General features: G+C 35.9%; 4 protein-coding genes across 8 annotated transcripts in view; 3 read left to right on the top strand and 1 right to left on the bottom strand.

Moving 5' to 3' along the window:
- The window catches only part of LOC116170501 (bcl-2-related ovarian killer protein homolog B-like), a 52,138-nt gene extending 43,784 nt beyond the window's left edge, over positions 1-8,354 (top strand). For all 4 annotated transcript variants that reach the window (XM_031486947.1, XM_031486946.1, XM_031486948.1 and 1 more), the window contains 2 exons: positions 7,253-8,025; positions 8,075-8,354. In XM_031486947.1, the coding sequence (XP_031342807.1) occupies positions 7,276-8,025; positions 8,075-8,209 (885 nt within the window). In that variant the 5' untranslated portion in view covers positions 7,253-7,275 and the 3' untranslated portion in view covers positions 8,210-8,354. The remainder of the gene's footprint in view (positions 1-7,252; positions 8,026-8,074) is intronic.
- A 1,738-nt stretch (positions 8,355-10,092) lies between these two features.
- The window catches only part of LOC116170487 (venom dipeptidyl peptidase 4), an 88,006-nt gene continuing 77,854 nt past the window's right edge, over positions 10,093-20,244 (top strand). Inside the window, exon 1 of one of the 2 annotated variants that reach the window (XM_031486927.1) lies at positions 10,093-10,206. Coding sequence is in view for 1 of the 2 variants with exons in the window: in XM_031486923.1 (XP_031342783.1) it covers positions 19,942-20,043 (102 nt within the window). In the remaining variant the exon portion in view is untranslated. Of the gene's footprint in view, positions 10,207-19,915; positions 20,044-20,244 lie in introns of those variants that run through there. The other variant, XM_031486923.1, reaches the window with a different exon arrangement.
- On the bottom strand, positions 10,713-11,868 carry LOC116170504 (translationally-controlled tumor protein homolog). The gene is made up of 3 exons (XM_031486953.1): positions 11,708-11,868; positions 11,328-11,586; positions 10,713-11,128 (listed from the first exon to the last, which is right to left on the bottom strand). Exons 1-3 carry the CDS (start codon positions 11,733-11,735, stop codon positions 10,897-10,899), a joined length of 519 nt encoding a protein of 172 aa, XP_031342813.1. The 5' UTR covers positions 11,736-11,868; the 3' UTR covers positions 10,713-10,896.
- Positions 15,209-16,528, top strand: LOC116170498 (la protein homolog). The gene is made up of 2 exons (XM_031486944.1): positions 15,209-15,633; positions 15,683-16,528. The coding sequence occupies exons 1-2, from the start codon at positions 15,321-15,323 to the stop codon at positions 16,393-16,395; spliced, it is 1,026 nt and encodes a 341-aa protein (XP_031342804.1). The 5' UTR covers positions 15,209-15,320; the 3' UTR covers positions 16,396-16,528.

Below are 20,244 nucleotides of genomic sequence, written 5' to 3' on the forward strand. Positions count from 1 at the left end.
ATGTGTCCATCGTCATCCTCACGATGCATAGGTTTACACTAAGAAATCAATACGCTATCAGAAAAATGCAGCGTTCAACTTGCATAGATTCTCTTCGAAGGTTTTAATAAGAATATGCCGCTCTCCCACCAAGTTTTGACTTACGTACCTCGCCTAATCCCAAATATGAAACAAACCCGCTTTTCTGACCGCAATTTTTGTGGAAAGCTCTTATCTTATTTTTTGTAAAACGACACGCAACTTCTGAGGTCTGTGGTGACGTTTTGACTCTTATCTACTTGAACACTTGTTTGATATCTTAACGCGTTTTATTTCCTCGAATATAAGTTCGGTTCTCTTTGCTTATGAAGCGGTACACGTATAACATTTCCGGCAAATTTGTAAAATCAAAAAAATCATTGAAGCGTAAAGCTACCACCTGTACCTGTACACACACAGAAGATTTTTGTCGACATTTTTTTTTGGAGAAACCAATACTTCCTTGCGGAAAAACCAAATGTAGAGGACACATATGGACCATTGCATTTCAATCTCGAAAATTGCAGATTATACACCATGTGCAAATAAAAAGAAAGTGTTTGTGACTTTAAAGGGGGATGATAATATGCCGTGTGTTTTAATGAAGTTTTTATAATAACCTAAATTTTTCGCAAAACATGATGCTTACTTAAACAACAAGCCATGCACTAACTTAATCGTCGTTTAATAGTATGCGAGCAACTAAACTTCTAAGCTTGATGGTTCAACCGCAAAAGTTTTAAATGCTCTGGGGCAAAATGAGTGTTAGTGAATGTTATAATTAACAATATTTTCTTTCTTACAATTAGAAGATCAACCATTTGAGGATTTATGGTGTAACTAATAGTAACGCTGACGTGTTTCCAGCTAATTTATCGAAGCGAAAGCGTTTGCGGCGTTGTGTATTCTTCAAAATTAGATTTTAGATGGTGTTATCTGGTGTTTTTATGACGTGGATTTTGAAATATAGGATAGGCAAAACATCAAATCTAATAAATGCCAGTTTACCTGAAGTTCATAGATTTCAGTCGATACGGTGGGAAACTAACTTAATAATAGATTTCGAGAAATGACGAGTCTTTGTGTACAAAACCACTCTAAATAATTATTTCTCTTTTGTGTAAAATATCGACAAGCACAAACTTAAGTAATTTTTGAGTTAAAAAGCTACTACATTCGCCATACTTCATACAATTTCGATTCTTGTGATTGTTAGAATGCAAACCGAATCTGCATTTTAATGTGTCTACTAGATATAAGCGTAATGTATTTATTTAAAATTGAATCATTGGACAATTCGATTTGGTTGATTTGCACTAATAAACAACTTCTCCAAGTCGATTTTAACGAAGCAGATATCTGAGCCCTTTTAGACCAGTCAAGTTCCTTCAAAAGGGAAGATACCATCTCACTCTTTCAAAGTTGAAAATCAGCAACTGAATGATAATGACAAACTTGTACAAAAACGTGTCTCCAGTTAGTTATGCTAATACTTCGTTTCCCTTTCAACGTGTATTCCTTTTTCGGCTAGAACAAACGTAACGTAAAAAATTTCGGGTGCATATTTACCTTTATACCTTGCTGTATTAAGTAATTCGCGCGTCACGTGTTTAGGCTATTGATTTTACACATAAAAGATGATTTATGACTCCTAAATTTAATGTAAATATAATACGACTTTTTGTGTCACTGAGGTACTACCTACGGGTATTGTTCGTTTACGCCCTGGGGAAAAATCAATAATAGTTTTTGTGTGGATTAATCAAAATGAAAATTCTATTTCGCGTATATAAATCTAATTACTTTTTAGATTCCTATTCATTTCCCATTTATTTTTTAAACGTGACAGCAGTCCTCAATCGGTAACTTTGTGTTGAAAATTTTGCACAATGATTTTATATGACTTTATATGACCATTCTAATTGTCAAGAGGTGGTTGTAAACATATATGGTAAGGCGATGGCCCGGTATGGTATCAGAGACGGAGAGATTATGACGGATGTTAAGAAGTGTGTTAATGTTTTTAAGTAGTCTGTAATTCACAAATATAAGTTGTCTAAAGGAAGAATAAAAGTGTTTAAAGAGGCTTTATTTTGCTTAACATGTTAGCTGAGCGTGGATATAGGAGTTTTTTATTAATTTATAAAACAGCTGAAGAAGTAGAAAGTAAAATACGACAGAAAGATTGGGGCGCCAGCAAGAAGGGACAGAGGTAAGGAATCGATTGATTTGACGCAAAGGAATATAATCATTGGAAGTTTGGAATGATGGACTTATCGAGGCATGTGGGGAACTAATTTCCTTCGAGAAACAATTTTTGCGATCAGTGCCCAAAGAAAGAGTGAAAAATGACCTAAACGTTAAATATTTTCCAAGACGTACATTTTGATGAAGCTACGAGTACTACCAAGTCGGTAGAAGAACAAACAATCTGTCAAAACGTCTGACATCAAGTTAGAAATCGAATCGCGGACTTCCTTTAATGCTGGAATAGCAACGCATTGTCTTATTCTACACGACGCACTTATTCAACCTCTCTTACTGGTGAGATGAATAAGTTATAAAAGGATAGTGATTATAATTATTGTTTTTTTTATTAAGTAGTAAGTAATGTTCCCCAAAGTAGTAAACTACCTACAAAGAATCATGATGATCTCATTAAAAACCAAAGTGTGGTCGGTAGGCATCGAGAACTGCTTCGAGATACAATACGCGGTATCACATGCGGGCCACCCAATTGCGTGAAAACAAATACGATGTCAGTCTACTAACTGAACGTAATGGTCTACGCTTCAAGCACGCGTACGTCTATTCCAAATCATTAAATAAGGATAAATATAGACTATTGAAAGATGTCCTACAACCTATGCATGAAATAGGGTATTTTACCTAGACGAATAATTCAGGCTCTAAAGTATTAGAGAACAGAAATTCATCGGTCATTGTAACGAAAACGAAAGAGGAAAAAGAAGCGAGGACGAAGTATTTACGAACCCCCCCCCCCCTCCCTTTCCCAAACGCCAATCTGCTGCAAGAAGAGAGTCACCACCGCTACAGCGTACGCCTGCGAAACTTATTACTCACGATCGCGACGAAGGCCTTATTCCCTTAACGAGATAAGTCCGCTGGTTAGACTTCCGTACTTTCAAAAATATCCGCCAACTGATATTAGTCAATTGGCTAGACCTCCCCATTTGGAAATAAATCTCCCCATTACCACTTCTACTCCATCACTGAGACCCCCGTCATAATTTCTACAGAGTACAGTGATAGGAGAGGTGCCGACTGTAGATGAAAATGAAGATATTCCATCACATTATACACCCTTAGCAATGGTCCTTAATAAATCTGCTAGTGTAGACAGAATTTTTGGAATATGAGCCTCTTCCGCGCATATACGTTCATCTGTAATCGATGCTGATTACCAGTATGACTGTAAATATCCACTTCGTCTATATACAGGGTCATTGAAAAAGTGAACCCGTTTTTAATTCATAATTAATCAATGAAGCGATTTCAGCGAAATTAAGGGTATAATACAGACAAACCGTTTGAGTTTTATTATCATCTGACTTTGAAGTTGTATAAGTGTGCACACGGGCACCATCTTGGCGCGCACAACCTTAAACAATTGTAGACCAGAGCACACTTTGGACTTTGAATGGCGACCACCCTTTGGACTTTAAACCGTGAGCAATTTTTGAACCTTACCTCCAGCCTTTGAACTTTAAACGACTACCATACCTTTGGACTTTAAACGGTGAGAAAATTTTGGACTTTACTTTCTTCGAAATGAGGTCTAGGGTAACTTTATAAGTTCGCGATTTAAAGGTAAGTAATTTTCCGGTTGTAACAGCTGAGTAATAATCATTTGTGGTGAACAGTTGAATATGCATACTTGTTAATCGCACAATTTTGTACACAAGTTTAATTAGGGCCCTATCCTAATTCAGACCCACAGACGCTTTACAAATTTGAAAAAAATAGGACCATACTGGCAAAAGTAACTCCCCAGAATCTCTTAATTTATGTATTCACTGGATTTTTCATTTCTCTAGGTGGTTTAACGGTACTATGGTGGTTATACGGAATTGGTCACTAGTTAAAAATTTAATTTTTGAGTATTATTTCTTATGCATTTACTGAGTTTTCAAGTAGTCAAACTTTCTAAAATGTTCCAATCCATTATTTGTGGCACAATGCGATTAGTGCTTTAGTATTTCACATGATTCAAAAGTTTGCATTTTTCATTAATACATGTAAAGATGTATAGAGACTATTAAAATAGAATGGAACATTTTCACGAATGAAGCACTACAATGAGCCGTTGTGCTCGAGCATTGAATAAGGAACCTTATTCAATAGCTCGAGTTCAATTCAATTATATGCCTTTAGAAAATGGAACAAATGCCTGTCGATAATTGAATTGACAAACAAGTGTCGTCGCTATAACGACCCGCCTGTGAACATTATGGAAGGAAGTAAAACAAACAACACAACAAACAGGACTACCACCATTAGGTAAGCTTTCTAAGGCTTTCAGATTGCCTTCGGGTCTATGCTTTGGAGAATGGGATAGCGGAAACTCGGGACGGAAGAGGATTACGCTTTCTGTTTCAAAGGCCATAGTGGTTTGGCGTGTAGGGAATAAAGTGTGTTTGCCTTGTGCGGAAAGAAATTGAGTGTACAATGTCAGTTATTTGGTACGACAATTCGGAAAGGGATTTATGTGTGTGCGTGCCATTTATAATGTAAAATGTGCTGCTTTTGACGATTTATGTTCATCCCTTGGTGGAAATTATTGGATTAATGCAAAAATGACTCGAAATTAATCTGTACAGCTGAATAAACACTGTTTTGTTGGTGAAATATGTAGTATGTGTCTAACTTGACCAGGCTGTTGTTAATGTCTTTAAAATGAAGTGTATATTTTGAAACGTACCTTATCTATTTTATTTTTATATTAGGTACGTCAAACTCAAAAGCTACCAATGCTTCGTTTTCTAAATAAAGAATCGTAATAACCACAAGGCAAACTGGTAATATAATTGTGTAGCTATGACAACGTTTATGACATTATAAAGCGTTCTCGTTCGCGATGTCAAATAAATCATCTTATACGCCTACATTTCAAGATAGAGATCTAAAAATAATAGAAAATGCATTTTCTTTGTTTCGAGCTCCGGAAGTTCGAAAGCGTAAAAAAACCGAAGGAAAAATCTGTCACTTAGAGCTAATTGAATATTTTTTGGGGTCGGTGTTTCTTGCCATCATTGAAACTTACCTGACACTTCGTTTCCATGGAAACAAATGGTTTGACTTGGACGTTATCTATCAAATTTGATAATTGACGCATGAAAAACCGGCTAATCTGTCTGTTTCCACCTAATTGAGAATTAAAGCCGGTAATGAGTTAGCGTCGTTGTAACTCGGGAAACCATGTCTTCGTAGAGACCTTCCATTTTCCTCTTGCAATTAGCCTCTTCCGTTTTCGCGATATTCGCATTAGATCCAAATTTCGTCCCCAGATACAGATATATCGGGCGATCAAAAATGATTGGCTGTCGAGTCGCCTTAGGAAGTTCAAGTTAAATAGGATTTCCCATGTAAACAAAAATTCCAAAGGCGACTAGACAGCCAATCATTTTTGATCGCATTGTATTTATGACCTTTGTGAGTACTGACCTGACTTTATTAAGGTAATTTAATATCACAATGAAAAGCTATTCGTAGTCGAAAATATTTCTAAATACGCAGTCGTCGCCTGGGTGAGCAGGATGTTCCTGTTACATAACTAAGACGTAACCTATATTATATAGTATCCTTGGACGTGACCTTGTTTTGCGGTGCAAAGGCGTGGCCTGGAATTTCCCTGGCGGTCACGGTCTTGATGTATCTAAATCGGATGAATACTTTAGCAGATAGCGTAGGTTACCAAAAAGGCTGCATCCGGAATCTCATTTATCTAATTAATTTCCAATTCATCAACCGGGAGAATACTTTAGGACTTAGGAGATAACATTCGGATGCTTAAATTAAAAATTGAGAGTGAAACCTCTGAAGTTAAATAATGAAGAGAGAACGACAGAGAAGAAAGATGGAGATGTCATATTGCAAACCTAAGTTATTTTTCAAAGCGTTCAAGTAAAATAAAAAGGGTTACCCGTGAAAGAATGCAAAGATAATATCACTATACAGGGTGTTTTAAATTGAGTAAGATAACGACATGGCTATCTTTGTTATTATTATACTTACAGATTCGGTTAAATTGGCAAAGTTATGTAGTTTTAGATGCTGAGGGATATTCCGATACGATATTTTGAAAAAAATGATTCGTTTCGTAGATAATTGGAAAATCGCCATTTTTTAAAAGTGCAAATATTGTAATTGAAAAAAGAGCTATCAAAAAAAGTTGAAAAGTTGCAAGATTCGAGGGGATAAATTCAATTTCTCAGTAGAATAGAATTGTTGTGGATTATAGTTTTCGAAGGCTCATGTGCTTACAGAAAGAACCACGACCCGGAAGGGTATTTTAGCAGACCTAAACGTATAAGGGTTCAGCTGACGTCTTCTATGCGGGTGGTGCTTGAAGTATATTTGCGAATGCGAGTAGGGTTGGCGCATTTTACTACCGGGTAAGAGGTGTCGGTACTTGTGTGGGCGGTAGATTTGTTATGAGTATTATTTTTACCCCCCCACACATTAGTACCTAAGGGAGGTTTTGCATTGGGTTAAAAAATGATCCCCCAATTTTTTGACGGAAATACACGTTTTGAAGCAAAAGGAATCCGAAACAAACAAAATCTTGATGATGTCGGTCTGTCTGCCTGTACTCTCATTTCCGACTAAATGGCTGAACCGATTGGAACAAAATTTCGCACACATATTCGTGGACATAAAAGGAAGAGCTGAAAAGGGCAGAATCGCCCATGCACAATTTTTTATATCTCGCCAGGTGAGAGAGGTGTTGAGGTGACCTCTTATCTCGATCGCGCTGTATATTTAAATGAATATTAGACAGTATTATTACTATATTTGAGGTATTGTTCTACCATGTACCTTTAATTTCTTCACTTGTCTTCTACTTTTTAAAATACCTATTACCAGCCATTAACATCTCATCCTTAATATTTAAATGTGTTATGATCAACTCAACTTAGTTTGAATTGCGATATCATTAAACACTTGCTTTGAGATAGTCCGTACTTTCATTAAAATATCGTTCTTCTTGCAGAACTCGCGAAACGTCCCACCTACATGGACGATGCCACTCCAACAAACGTCAATGGCGACGGAAACATCAGTTTTGAAACTCCTCCAATGGCGAGACTCCAAATGGGTCAGTATCCGTTCTCGAAAAGAAAATTTAGTTTTCCGGCGTCGCTCCACGCGAACCTACTAGGTTTACCGGGCAAGGAAAAGGGTGGCAAAGACGCTAAGAACTCTATGAGAAGGTTTAGTAACGTCGGAGATGTCGTGTCTCGAAAATTGTCGTACACCATCGGTTGGAAAAGTCTGGACAATTCGCCGCCACAGGAAGTCATACTGCAAGGAAGAATGCTCTGTGGTCAATATATTAAGTCGCGATTAAAAAGATCGGGAATTTTTAGTAAGAAAGTTTGTTTTTATCGGCTTCGTAGTGTTATTGGAACTCCTAGTGGAACTGTTGTAAAAGAAGTGACGCCCTTTTTGATGGCAGCTGGCGTTGAGCTGGAAAGGATGTATCCTAAATTATACACGAGCATATCACGTAAAGCGAGCGGTTCTCCTGGGGGCGTCTTAGTTTCGGATAAAACGGCAGCTGGACTGTTTGCAGCTATTGCACAGGAGTTGCTGAAGTACGACATAACTTGGGGGAAGGTGGTTTCACTATTTGCCGTTGCGGGAGGATTGGCCGTAGACTGCGTTTGCCAGGGACATCCAGAATACCTCCACAGTCTACTGGAGAGTATGACAGAAGTTTTGGAGGACAATTTAGCGGAATGGGTCGCCAATCATGGCGGATGGGTGAGCTAATGCCAAAATCACATTGTGTCATTAAGTGTGTTTCTTTCAGACCGCCCTTTGTGCTCAATGCAGTTATCCTGAAACCGATTTGCCCTTAATCGATTACGCTTCCAAAGCTATTTTAGTACTTATTTTATTAGTCATTTTATATTTTATAATACGCTTTGTCCAGAAACTGGTATAGCGATCAAAGTATAGGAACAAATTCTTGTTACACCTGTTGTTAGGGACCTATAGGAGTTTTAAATAATTGTAATCCACGTGTACATTTGTACTTATCATTGTTTTGTACTTATAGTCTTCAATTTGAATATATACAATTTTTGAATTTTAAACGTTTTAATAAAAGTATTATTTTGTGTCGATATTTTACTATGCACTGCTTCTTATTTTTTCTTAGGATACATCGGACATTCTCCGTTTCCAATCTAGTGTTTGTAAACTCGAACCATGGTCTGTCTTCACCTTACCTAAAGACAATTTTTGGTATAAATACCGATATATTGTAGCGAGTATCTCAGACATCAGGGCGCCAGCAGCCGCCATCGAGACGTCACAAAAGATTAGTCACTGACGATAAGGAACGAAAGCAGATGTTACGAGTTCCTTCCGAAAAAAGCGATATTCTTTTCAACGCTTAGAAAACTTACAAAATTAAATTTAACTCATCATTAGGAACCTCGACCCTCTAGGTTCCTGAGAAGATATTTTTTTATGCAACTACTTTACATATACATAATTGTTATACTCACTACTGGTCCACAAAATAATACAAAACCGGGAAGTTGGCACCTTAGATGATGACATTTAAGTATAATAGTAGGTACTAGGTAGATATATAGTATTTTTTTTTGTTCTGAGGTGTGAGATAGTTTTGGTTTGGCAAATTTACCTATAGTAGGTATCTAGGTACCAGCATAAAACTTTCAATTCAGTATCATTATGAATGAAACTATAAGAGAGGTGAAGCTGCCATTAGAGAATAGAAAGAATACAAACTAGAAAATAAAGGTCTGCGCAATGCTGGTGATGCGGAAGATGAAGACAACCTCGATCAGATACTTCACTTTTCAGGGAAAAGAATTAACCGTTCCTAGCAATTGCAAGCAACCAAGAAGATGTGATCTAGTAGCACACAGCTAAATAGCTTCTAGCATGTCATGCCATTTGAGTATAATAAAGACATAATCATCTGTACGGTATAGCAAACAAACATGATTCATATCATAACGGGCGATCAAAAATGAGTTGCTGTCGAGTCGCCTTTGGAAGTTCAAGTTAAGTACGATTTCCCATGTAAACAAAAATTCCAAAGGGGACTCGATAGCAACTCATTTTTGATCGCATTGTATAACTGTATTCAAAACAAAAGCATGGAATACCCATGTGCAATAAAAAGTATACTGTGAAGTACCTATAAATAATATCAAATTGAGACGTGAAAATCCATGATTAATAATTAGTTAGTACTTACTACTTAGTACAAGAAAAAATAAAATGATTACTACCTGTAAAATGTAAATACCTACACCTTCAAAACACAACAAATAATCAATGAGAAAAACCCGGGAACGCGTGCCATTGACGCCCCCTCTTCTTGCTCGTTCACCCAATCCCAGTATGTATTCGGCATCTGCGTAAAACGTTATATACAGAGCAGTCGTATTTTTGTTTAAGTTGTAAAGGTGTGTTGCCTAACCATAAGGGTAGATGACCACAGCTCGTTATTTTAGTACATCTGTGGTATAGGGTACGTTAAAACTAAAATCATTGTTTATTCATGATTCAAATGAATAAACAAAGCTAAAATGTAATAGTACATAAATAAAACACCGTAGTACTATTGGTTATACGCGGTGTTGTGTATCTATGCATTGAACCAGAGTATCGCGGTTCTTGTCGGGTACAGCCTTATATATCAAGACTGTGCTGTTGGGTCTCGGCATAGAGTAAACGTTGTTTATCTACTCTATGGTCTTGGTTAATTATGAAACGCTTTCCCGCCAAACCTCTATAGGTATCTAACCTAAAAAAGTACGTAATGTAAATTGTAATGGTAATTCTAGCAATGGCATCCAAACCGTAACGAGCTGTGTGGCCTTAGATATGGAAGAAGCCAAGAAGGGGACAGGGGACTGATAATATCCTATCAAGGGAAATGCTGCTCGGAAGGATCAAAAGGTTTGTTTAATTTTAAGCTTAAATAATTAGGTACCCTTCAAACCCTTGTAATAAGTTGACCAGAGAAAAATCTTGTTTTTATTTCACAAGCGTAATAACCGGCAAATATCAATAGGCACAGACAAAAACCACTCTTACCTTCTAGAAACTGAGGGAGTAAATAGGCCTAGGATTCTATTCTATGTTACACTGCTGTGCCTTGAATACCTCTCTGGGCAAAAAATATCCCAGTTCTTAGCAGGCAGCTCAAAATGCCAGTTGCCTTTCTAATCCTAGTCTTCAACATTACTTAGTACCCGTGCACACACTACACGAGGGTATTTTCCTTTTGCGTCTATAAATTTTACATGTGCCATGACGCAAAAACAAAAATTTATATTCCTTTAGTAAACAACACTGCATCATTAGTCACTTTTAATTAGAGAAATTAATCATATCACATATTTGAACCGAACTTTGTACATAAATCGACAAATGTACACTAAATTCACAAGAAAAATAAAGAATTAGAAAAATTGTTTTAATTTTCCATATTATTAGTATAAACATACTTCATTCATAGACCGTATAAGCTGCTGGTAAATGCCAAACAAAAAGTAAACATTTTGCTATAGTCGTTAACATAAATAATATAATAAAAACAAAAGACGATATTTATAAATATGTAAAATGATGTTAAAAACAATTGAACTAAAATTTCTCTTCCTCCAAGCCATGCTTAAAACACATCAAAACCGGAACAGATTCGCCGTCGATTTCACGGTACTCTAGAAGACCTACCATTCCATCACAATCCATAGATTCACCGGTAAAGAATTGCAATTCCTTAAACCTGCCCAAAATGTCCTTCATTACTTTGTTCATATTTGTTTTGAATACGTCCACTTGTTCTGGATCATCTTTTTGTAGTTTATCGACTAATCTAAAATTAAAAATGCGATCAGAACATGGAATACACCTCCAAATTGATGATGTATGGAAGCAGAAACAAAAAATCAGGCCACAATGGGCCAACTCAATGAGAATCCACATTCCATATGTTGTAGCATGTAATTGCTCTAATCAACAGAAAAGCTGTTAATCAGTATTAGAACATGCATCTCTTATCACAAACTACTCACTTTTTCATGTAATCCTTAAGGTAGGCGGTATAACTCTTTTTGTCACCAAAGGCATACGATTCACATAATCTATGATTTAAAATGACGTCAACACCAGTTTCTACGGCCTCATCCGTACCTTCGTCGGCTTCTTCGGCAGATGGATTGAAACCCGCAATGGCGATATCTCCTTGCTTACGTTGAATTAATTTACCATATACTTCGTAAAGTACATTGTCGACTAATTTTATTTTGAAGTTATCGGAGAACATTTCGTCACCTGAAACATAAGAATCATTAACCTTTATTTTTTACACAAACTTAAAATATGCCATAATAAGAAAAAGGCGTAACAATATCGCGAAAATTAATTAAAGCAAATATTATTCTATTATATTTACCAGTAAAAATATCTTTATAAACTCTCATTTTGGAAGATGATTTGGATTTTCCTACGGAAAGTTAAAAGAGGTTTAACTCCAAAGAAAGGTAACGGGAAAAAGGTTGACACACGCGTTTGACATTTTCCTTGTTAACATCGCGTGTAGATGGCGTCCTGTAGTTTGTATTTTTAAATATTGGCGACAAAACCAGAATAGGAAGACCATTGATTAATTTAATGCATTATCGTTTTAAGAAATACAAGTGCCATAACGCATCACTACAGCCAAATGATAAAAGGTCGCTAATGAATATCGCAAATTCGTAAATCGATGAAGACGAAAGTACAAAAACTACACTTTTGTGTTAGTATCAGCGGTACCAAACCTTTACACAAACGCACACGATTGTATTAATTTGGGTTCATGAAAAAGTCATACGTGTGGATCAGGGATTGGAACCAAAACCGATTGCATTGATAAGCGCCTCACTTGGAACCGGCCGGAGCCGTTATTCAAGAAGTTATGATAATGGGAACCAATACCGCTAGGGGTACAGTTCCAAAGAACGGGTATTTTCCGTTCTCTCTTATCATACTCAGATTCAGGTATCATAAGATGGTTTAAGTGACTAATAAACAGTAAGAGGGTTGAAGAAAGCAATAATTGAAGCTACTCCTGAAGAAAAGGAAAATAGAAAGGCAATTCACAACGCGCTAAGAAGTTTTAATTAAACTTAAAAAATATATTTATGAGAAATAATACTGTACTTCAATTTTGTGTGTTATTTTTTTCCTATAATATATTTTTTATTTATTTATAATGTTGGAACCCTTAAAAAATGAAAAAAAAATATCTGGAACCGGAATCGAAAATGATTGCAGTTACAGAACCGGACTCCTTAAAAATAATTCTACCTAAAAGTAGTGCGGAACCGGAATAAAGGTTCCAACCCCTGAAGCGGAAATGTTGAAACTGTACCACTACCTGCTTACCTCGCAAGAGGCAATCTGATCGAAGTAATCCATATGATATGGTGTTTAATAATTAATGTTATTAATATAGAGCGTGGTCCATTAATTTTAACCTGTTGAATCAGAATAATAAAAATCTATTTACAGTTAACGGTGGCAACAAAACAATCTGAATAGGAAGTTATGATTTTGTATTTGAGAAGAACTTTCAATTTTAAACAATTCTCTGCAATAACATTGTGCTTTATTCTTAGAAATTATGATCTTGGGCTAACTATATATGTATTTGTTTGGCGTACCCTATATATATATTCCATTTGAAACCATTTTAATAACAAAATGATTATTCGACTGTGCAACTAACAAAACAATTGCATTTAAGGATACAATAATAAACTCTTTGTTGGTTGCAGAGTCGAAACCTGAATACCGCCAATAGTTGCGTTACGCGCATAGAAATTCTAACGGGACTAAAAATTCTATAAACTAACGAATGTTTAACAAATTTTGTCGTGTTAACAAAAGTCCCATCCCAGGATGGCGCTAGAGTGCTAGACAGATTCTAACAAGTTGTAGAGGCAATTGTCAACGAGTTACAAAAAGTACATTTCTATTCTACATTAATAGTCTTTTTTCCGAAAAAAATAGTTACACAAGGCAAATTCGCTTTGGCTTCAAAATATTGACATTTTTTGTCACAACATCCGCTTCCGGAAAATTTACGCACCTGAAAATCAATAACAACTTTTCCCATGTTCCAATTAGGTTTCACTTTCAGTTTGGTGGGGTATTTTAAAGCTCTAATGGGTGTAATGGGATTTTGTTCTATGAATATCATCTGGAAAATTTTGGAAAAAATCCGTCTAAATCTAAGAGAAGAAAGTCGAGTTTGCGTATGAAAAAAAATAGATTTTCTGCTGTAACTTTTTACGTGACTGGCGCAGAAACGCCACACTATAACGAACCAAATAGCAAAAAAAAAGGAGTAATAGCTCTTATAAGATCAAGACCTGATAGGGACACAACCGTATGGACGGACGGACGGACAAAGTAGCCACAATTACGTCGCTTTTTAATTTTTGTGGAAAAGCGTTAAAAAGTGTGTGGGAAAGGAAATATAAAGTATTCACAATACGTCAATCAATTTATTGCATGCAACAAATTGCATAGAATACACTTTTCACACTAAAGCGCTAAGACTAACGGTATTGTCCAATGCATTATTTGCACGCAATTCTGGTAACTTTCATGTACTGTTGTAGAATACTAAAAGCCGACCATGCAATTTCTCGTGCAATTAGTTGCAACAATCTTTGTTGCAGGAAAAATTGCTTAGTTGCAATTTTCCAGTTTAGAACATGTGCTATTTTAGAAGCAACTATTTTTAGGGATTTTCCAACTTCATTTTCCCACTTATATGGTTGGAAGGCGCTATTATGGCCACTTATTTCTCCATCCGTCCGTCTGAGGCGTTATAACTACTACAGTTATCAAGTTAGTTCGTTCTTTTTTCATTCTGTAGCTAATATGCTCTGGCACCTCAACAAAAAAAATCTTTACGATTAATGTGTGGATGCGCTGAATGCCAACATTCTTATTTACGGAGACATTTTTCTTGCAATTTTAACCATAGATGCTTCTAGTAAAAAAAACAGAACTCACATAGCTACGGCCTTTTGGAAAGTACCGATCAATAGAATAAAATAATAGTGTCCTAGTATCACATAATTTTATTTATTGAATATCATTTTGAAAATGACCAACTTAGAAATTATTATTGCAGCTGCAAATAAAATTAATTGTTTGTAATGAATGCATAACATAAAATTATAACGATATTAACAAATATATAGCATGTAGGCTGTAAGAGGGGACATATAGGTTAAAAACAAGTTTCGAACAAATGAGCCAGGTCATCTTTGGTGAAAAAGATCCTTCTGTTAGTTTTAAGAACAAGATGGAAAATTACATGTCCTTGTAGGGCAAATTCAATATTACAACAGAATATATGGAAATCTGTGAATCGCAACTCATATAACACACATAGATTCTAAACCGAAAAGGATTTATTAGTAGATACTCGCCCTGGAGATAGATTTCGCCCCTTGTTCGGGGTTTATTAGAGCCTACAGTTGATTGTCAAGATCAATCCCGGCATTGAGTGTCGTAACTCATTTATATGAATATTACTTCTGATCAAGACCATGCAATCAAAACTTATAATTACTAATTAAACAAAAATTTCAACTTCAAAATCAAAGATTGAAACTCACAAAAATTGTTTCGTATAGGTACCTGTTTCCCGTATTACAAGAGATTATTATTAATTATGTACCATTTTCGGTATAACTATTACGAACTTTATTTTTGATTTATTTATTATTCGCGTTTATTGCAATAATAGTGAAACTTACAATAAATTACATGAAACTTTTTCCTTAAACGTGCAACAATTTGTATGCAACATTTGGGAATGTGAATCAGAGAAAAAGTTTGAGGTCGCCTGCACTAGCAATGGAGTGAAGTTACTCTCGGTGTCGGTTTACGTTACGGCTAACCTCACTTTAATTGTATGTTATCTACGGTGTACACGCGGTAATCGGCATCCTAAATCAAACTTTTCTGTTTTAAATCGTTTCTTTCATACGTTATTCTACAAAATGGCCACAGAATTAGAAGAAAAAATAATTAAACAAATCGAATATTACTTCGGCGACTATAATTTACCAAAAGACAAATTTCTGCAAGAGCAAATTGCAAAGGATGAAGGTTGGGTAGAACTGTCCGTGTTATTAACGTTTGTAAGGCTAGCGAAGCTGTCTAACGATCCCGAAGTAATCGTAGCAGCTCTTAAGAAGTCCGAAAGCAACTTGGTCGTAGTGAGTGAGGACGGGAAAAAGGTACGCAGAAATCCAGAAAAAGCAGCACCGGAATTTACTGAAGAACGTAAAAAGGAAATTACCGCGCGATCTGGTAAGTGTAAATTTATAACTTCGAACGTTCATTCCAATTGTACATGCAGCGTATGCGAAGGGGTTTCCACCGGACGAACCGCTTGATGATATCATAAAATACTTGAGTGACAATCACGGATCTATTGAGTCGTGTACAAAACGTGGGTATGTGGATAGGGCGACTAACGAACGCAAACATAAAAATTCCTGCTTCGTTGTGTTTACCAATTTAGAAGACTGCAAAAAATTTGTTGAAGCCGAGGAGGTGAAGTATAAAGACGTCGAACTGATTCGAAAATATCAATCCGCATACATTGACGAAAAAAAGGAGGAGTACGCACAACGCAAAAATGTGAAGAAGGGTAAACAAAAAGAGGAGGAAATAAAGGTTCTTTTCCCGAAAGGTACCGTGTTCCATTTCACCGTAGAAGCTGAAGACTGCGTGCTGACACGTGAGGAAATCAAGTTAAAGGTAACCGAAAGTAGTGGAAATGCACCCGCGTACATAGATTATAATAAAGGAGAGAAGGAGGGACATGTGCGTATGGAAAAAGAAAATGGAGCCGTGGAATTTTGTGGAAAACTTAAAGATAATACGATGGAAATTGCTGAGGTGAAGCTTAAAATTAAACTGTTAGAGGGCGAGGACGAAGATAATTACATAAAAAAAGCCGCCGAATTTATGCAAAAAAGAAAACAAACTGGGAAAAGAGGCAGGAGAAATAATAAATGGAGCGGCAATCGCGATGAAGGACCCAAGAATAAGAAAACCAAACTTTAGCCAATAAGATTTTAAAGATGTTGGGTTTTCATATGTCTCAGTAATCGTTATTACAGCTTACAATGAAGTTTTCGTATTATAACTTAAGTATGTTAAAAGTGTAACAATTGTAAATATATCAAGCTTGAGTTCATTTGGTTTTATTTTATTATTATAAAATTGTAAGTTGTGGTTTTTTAATTTCCATTTTGACCATTCAAGTATTGTAAGCACTGGAAACAATTCAGAGGGGAACAATTTTTTCTAACATTTCCGGCGTATACATAGACTACAACCAACATCTTGTATCTACTGCACACAAATTTTACGAGCAGTATTTAGTTATTTTCTTGCACAGGAAAATATTTCGTGTTGATTCAGGCGCCATCAAGTAGATAAAAGATTAGTCGCAGGCGATAAGGAATGAAAGTAGGCGTGACACACAAGTGATAAAAAATAATTAACTGTTAGAAATCAATCTATGGGATTATTCATATTGTACATAAATAAATCGTGTTGCTAAAATTATGTTACATTATCGACACTGAGCGAAATTTTAGATCCATTTTCCTATTTTGGTCAATGTGTTGTATTGTAGGTATACGTAGGAATAAAAGATTTTGAAGTCATATTTTTCGTAGCGGTAACGTCGAGAGCTCTTAGGATGACACATTTTGATTTGAAAAAGAAAAAAGGAAACAAAACGTCTTGGCATTACTACCTACATATGATATAACTTATAGCAATTTTGAAAACTGTTCCAACTTCATTTATTATCTTGGAAAAAAGTTTTCCTTGAGACCGAAAAAATTAAGTGTTGTTAATAGGCAGCCCACAATACATCAAGTCTAATCATTCATAACCGGTAGCATCGCAGATTATTGAAAAAGATGCGGGTTTTATTTTTCCAATTTTCCGTCTTTATATGAAAAAAATTGAAAACTAAAACGGTTGAATGGCATACAAATTTTTTTTCTGCAAAAAACTAATACATTTTTTTATGGACTGAAAAGCGCAGAACCGAACCGTTATTTTTTTAGAACCGAAACCGGACCGGAACCGATATTTCAATTGGGTCCGAGTCTCTGACTGTAAATCACGTAGCGTGTAATAATGCGCAGTAAACTCTTGCCGCTTAAAAATACGCAATACTTGAAATGATTTAAAGTGTAGCTACACATTGCAGTTTTGCAACAAATCTTGAACATGTTCTGAATGTCTTCAAAGGATTTAAAATAATATGCACAGTGACAACGAACTACTGTACCCGTCGCGTAAGAAAATCATGCATCCCCACTATTCATATTCTATTAATTGCACCTATTAGTGCGCCACGGAGCCAGTTGGTATCTCCTCAACAACATGTCCTGAAACGGAATCTGTTAAACTCACAAAACCTCAAAGGATTTAAAATGTGCACACTGTAATGGCACTATATGGAAATGTTAGGCAATGTCAATGGACCCATATATACGAGGTTCGCCGGAATAGGCGACCCAACGGTCATCGGGTTATCTACATAAACAAAAATGAATATTTGTATATGCCTGTCCGTCTCTTATGCCTGTCTAAACCGTGCATCCGATTTTGATGAAACTTTTGGGAATGGTTGGACGTATGCCCGCGAAATTTTCTGAGGTAGTAAAATACTTTCCATAATTCCCATGAGAACGGGAACAGGAAAAAGTAGGATTTTAAGTTTTACAGGCGAAAAGAAACTTGACATATTTAGAACGTAGATTTCTTTAAAGCACGTACTATTTGTGCGCGAGGTTTTTATTTTCACATAATTGCGATATTTTTAAACTAATCTTCGTTAGCGCTCCAGTACTAGGTTGGATAGGCGGAATTTGAATTCCTAGTGCGAGTTTTTAACAATTTAGAGCGATCACGTATAAACATACTCGCGTAGGTATAAATATTACATGCCTTTTATTGATTGAAAGCGTTGAGTGAACACTCAACGTTGAAAGTTACCCGAATGGAACAGAATTAGCAGTGGTTGGTTATGTTTAGGAATTTACACCGCCGAAATGTATGTACGCGATAACTTCAGAACGACTGTATCAAATTAGATAAAGGAATGTATAGAAGATAATTTCTAAAAAATTGCACGGAAAGACGACAAAAAACAGTTTTTCTCTTTTACGTCATTTTAAATCGCATCATAACTATTAGATGGCGCTAAAGCACGATCTACTACGGCTCTAGAAGAATCCATCCCGTCAACTTCACGCGAGAGGCGAAAAAATAGACAGTCAAATGTACCTATCAATTACGTATGCCCGCGAAGGTTTCTCTGTCCGTCCGTCTGTCCGAGGCCTTAACTACTTCTACAGTTTTCAAGATATTTAGCTCGTTCTTTTTGTATTCGGTAGCGTATAGCGAGCCTGAGCCAAGGAAAATATTAACGCTTAAACTGCGCATGCGCGGGTTGCGCAATGTCAAGTTTCTTATTTATTATATTTTGTTGAAATTTTAACCACAGATACTTCTAGTAAAGGCAAACATGTCGCATTTTTTATTTAGGGAGATATTTCTTTGAAATTTTAACCAAAGATGCTTTTGGTAAAAGCAAACGTATCGCATATTGTAAACATATTAATGCGCGCATGCGCAGGTGCGCAATATTAACTGTCTTATTTATGGAGATATTTAATAACAAACATATCTGATATTGCAAACATTAGATGTGCGCATGCGCAATCAATGCCAATTCATTATTTATGAAGATGTTTCTTTGAAATTTTAACCATAGATGCTTCTAGTAAAGAAAATCATATCAAATGTAGTAAAAATCGAAATCTACTGATGTCATTAGCAAAGGCAAACACATCGCACATAGTAAAATTCAAATGCTCGCATGTGCATCAGACTGCAAAATGCCAACTTTTTTTACTTATGACGATCTCTCTAACTCTCTCTAAAATTTAACTATAGACGCTTCTAGTAAAAACAAACATCGCATACTTATAGCACAGATAAAATACCATTTGTGCTTGCTGTGCTTAAGCATAAATTTAATGTGCTCATGCGCAAACTGCCCAACGCTAACTTTTTTATCTATGGAGTTGAAATTTTAACTATATATGCTTCTATAGTAAAGAAAAACATAGCGCACATACATAGCTATGGTCTTTTGGGGAGTACTGATCGACTCATAGAAAATGCGCTGAAATTACACGCCTTAGAGCGAAAACCTTTTTACTTGTTTGGATTAATCCATGGTTTCATCTGCTGTCACTCCAATCACAGGTACGTAAATTTATAGTGGAGGTATTACGCGAGTTTAATTCGACAAATATACTTCCTTACCGGTTTACGGGTGCGACATAACATTTAAAAATACCTTGGTTTAAAGTACACCTTTCATCTAATGGCAATTATTGTAAAACGTAATCACTTCTTACCCGTTCATCTCTGTAATGATACAATGGTGGGATCTAATTATTTACGGTTTATTAGAAGAGAGAAAGTTCAGTTTCATTCGTGCATATACACATAGCTATCATAAGAAAAATGTACGGACAAAAGTAAAAGCTATAAACTTTAAACAAAAGCAAAACGATGTTCCTTTTCGGTGGCAAACATTGCTATAAATACAAAAAACTGGAAAGTGAAGACGACCAATTCGCATATTTCTACGTACATAACATTCACCAGCTTAAGGTAGGCCAATTTTGTTTTACTTTCCATTTTGCACTTGCCTATTCCATATCGCACATTAGAGCAAAGTAGGTCTTTAAAGAAATAAATCAAAGAATCACCAGTGATCATAGAATTTTGGTTTCCCATTCATAATTAGAATCAAAAAATGATGTCGCGAATTTCCTTACCGGGCGTCGAGCTTGATGCAAAATTATTACCAAT

This window comes from Photinus pyralis, unplaced genomic scaffold (assembly GCF_008802855.1).
Source record: "Photinus pyralis isolate 1611_PpyrPB1 unplaced genomic scaffold, Ppyr1.3 Ppyr1.4_LG5, whole genome shotgun sequence".
Classification (NCBI taxonomy): domain Eukaryota; kingdom Metazoa; phylum Arthropoda; class Insecta; order Coleoptera; family Lampyridae; genus Photinus; species Photinus pyralis.

Excerpts from the sequence above, each read along its gene's own strand:
- LOC116170498 (XM_031486944.1), top strand. The coding sequence starts at position 15,321 with ATGGCCACAGAATTAGAAGAAAAAATAATTAAACAAATCGAATATTAC. Across the intron at positions 15,634-15,682 it reads GGAAATTACCGCGCGATCTG|CGTATGCGAAGGGGTTTCCA; the intron begins GTAAGTGTAAAT and ends TTGTACATGCAG.
- LOC116170504 (XM_031486953.1), bottom strand. The coding sequence starts at position 11,735 with ATGAGAGTTTATAAAGATATTTTTACTG. Across the intron at positions 11,587-11,707 it reads TTATAAAGATATTTTTACTG|GTGACGAAATGTTCTCCGAT; the intron begins GTAAATATAATA and ends CTTATGTTTCAG. Across the intron at positions 11,129-11,327 it reads CTTAAGGATTACATGAAAAA|ATTAGTCGATAAACTACAAA; the intron begins GTGAGTAGTTTG and ends TTTTAATTTTAG.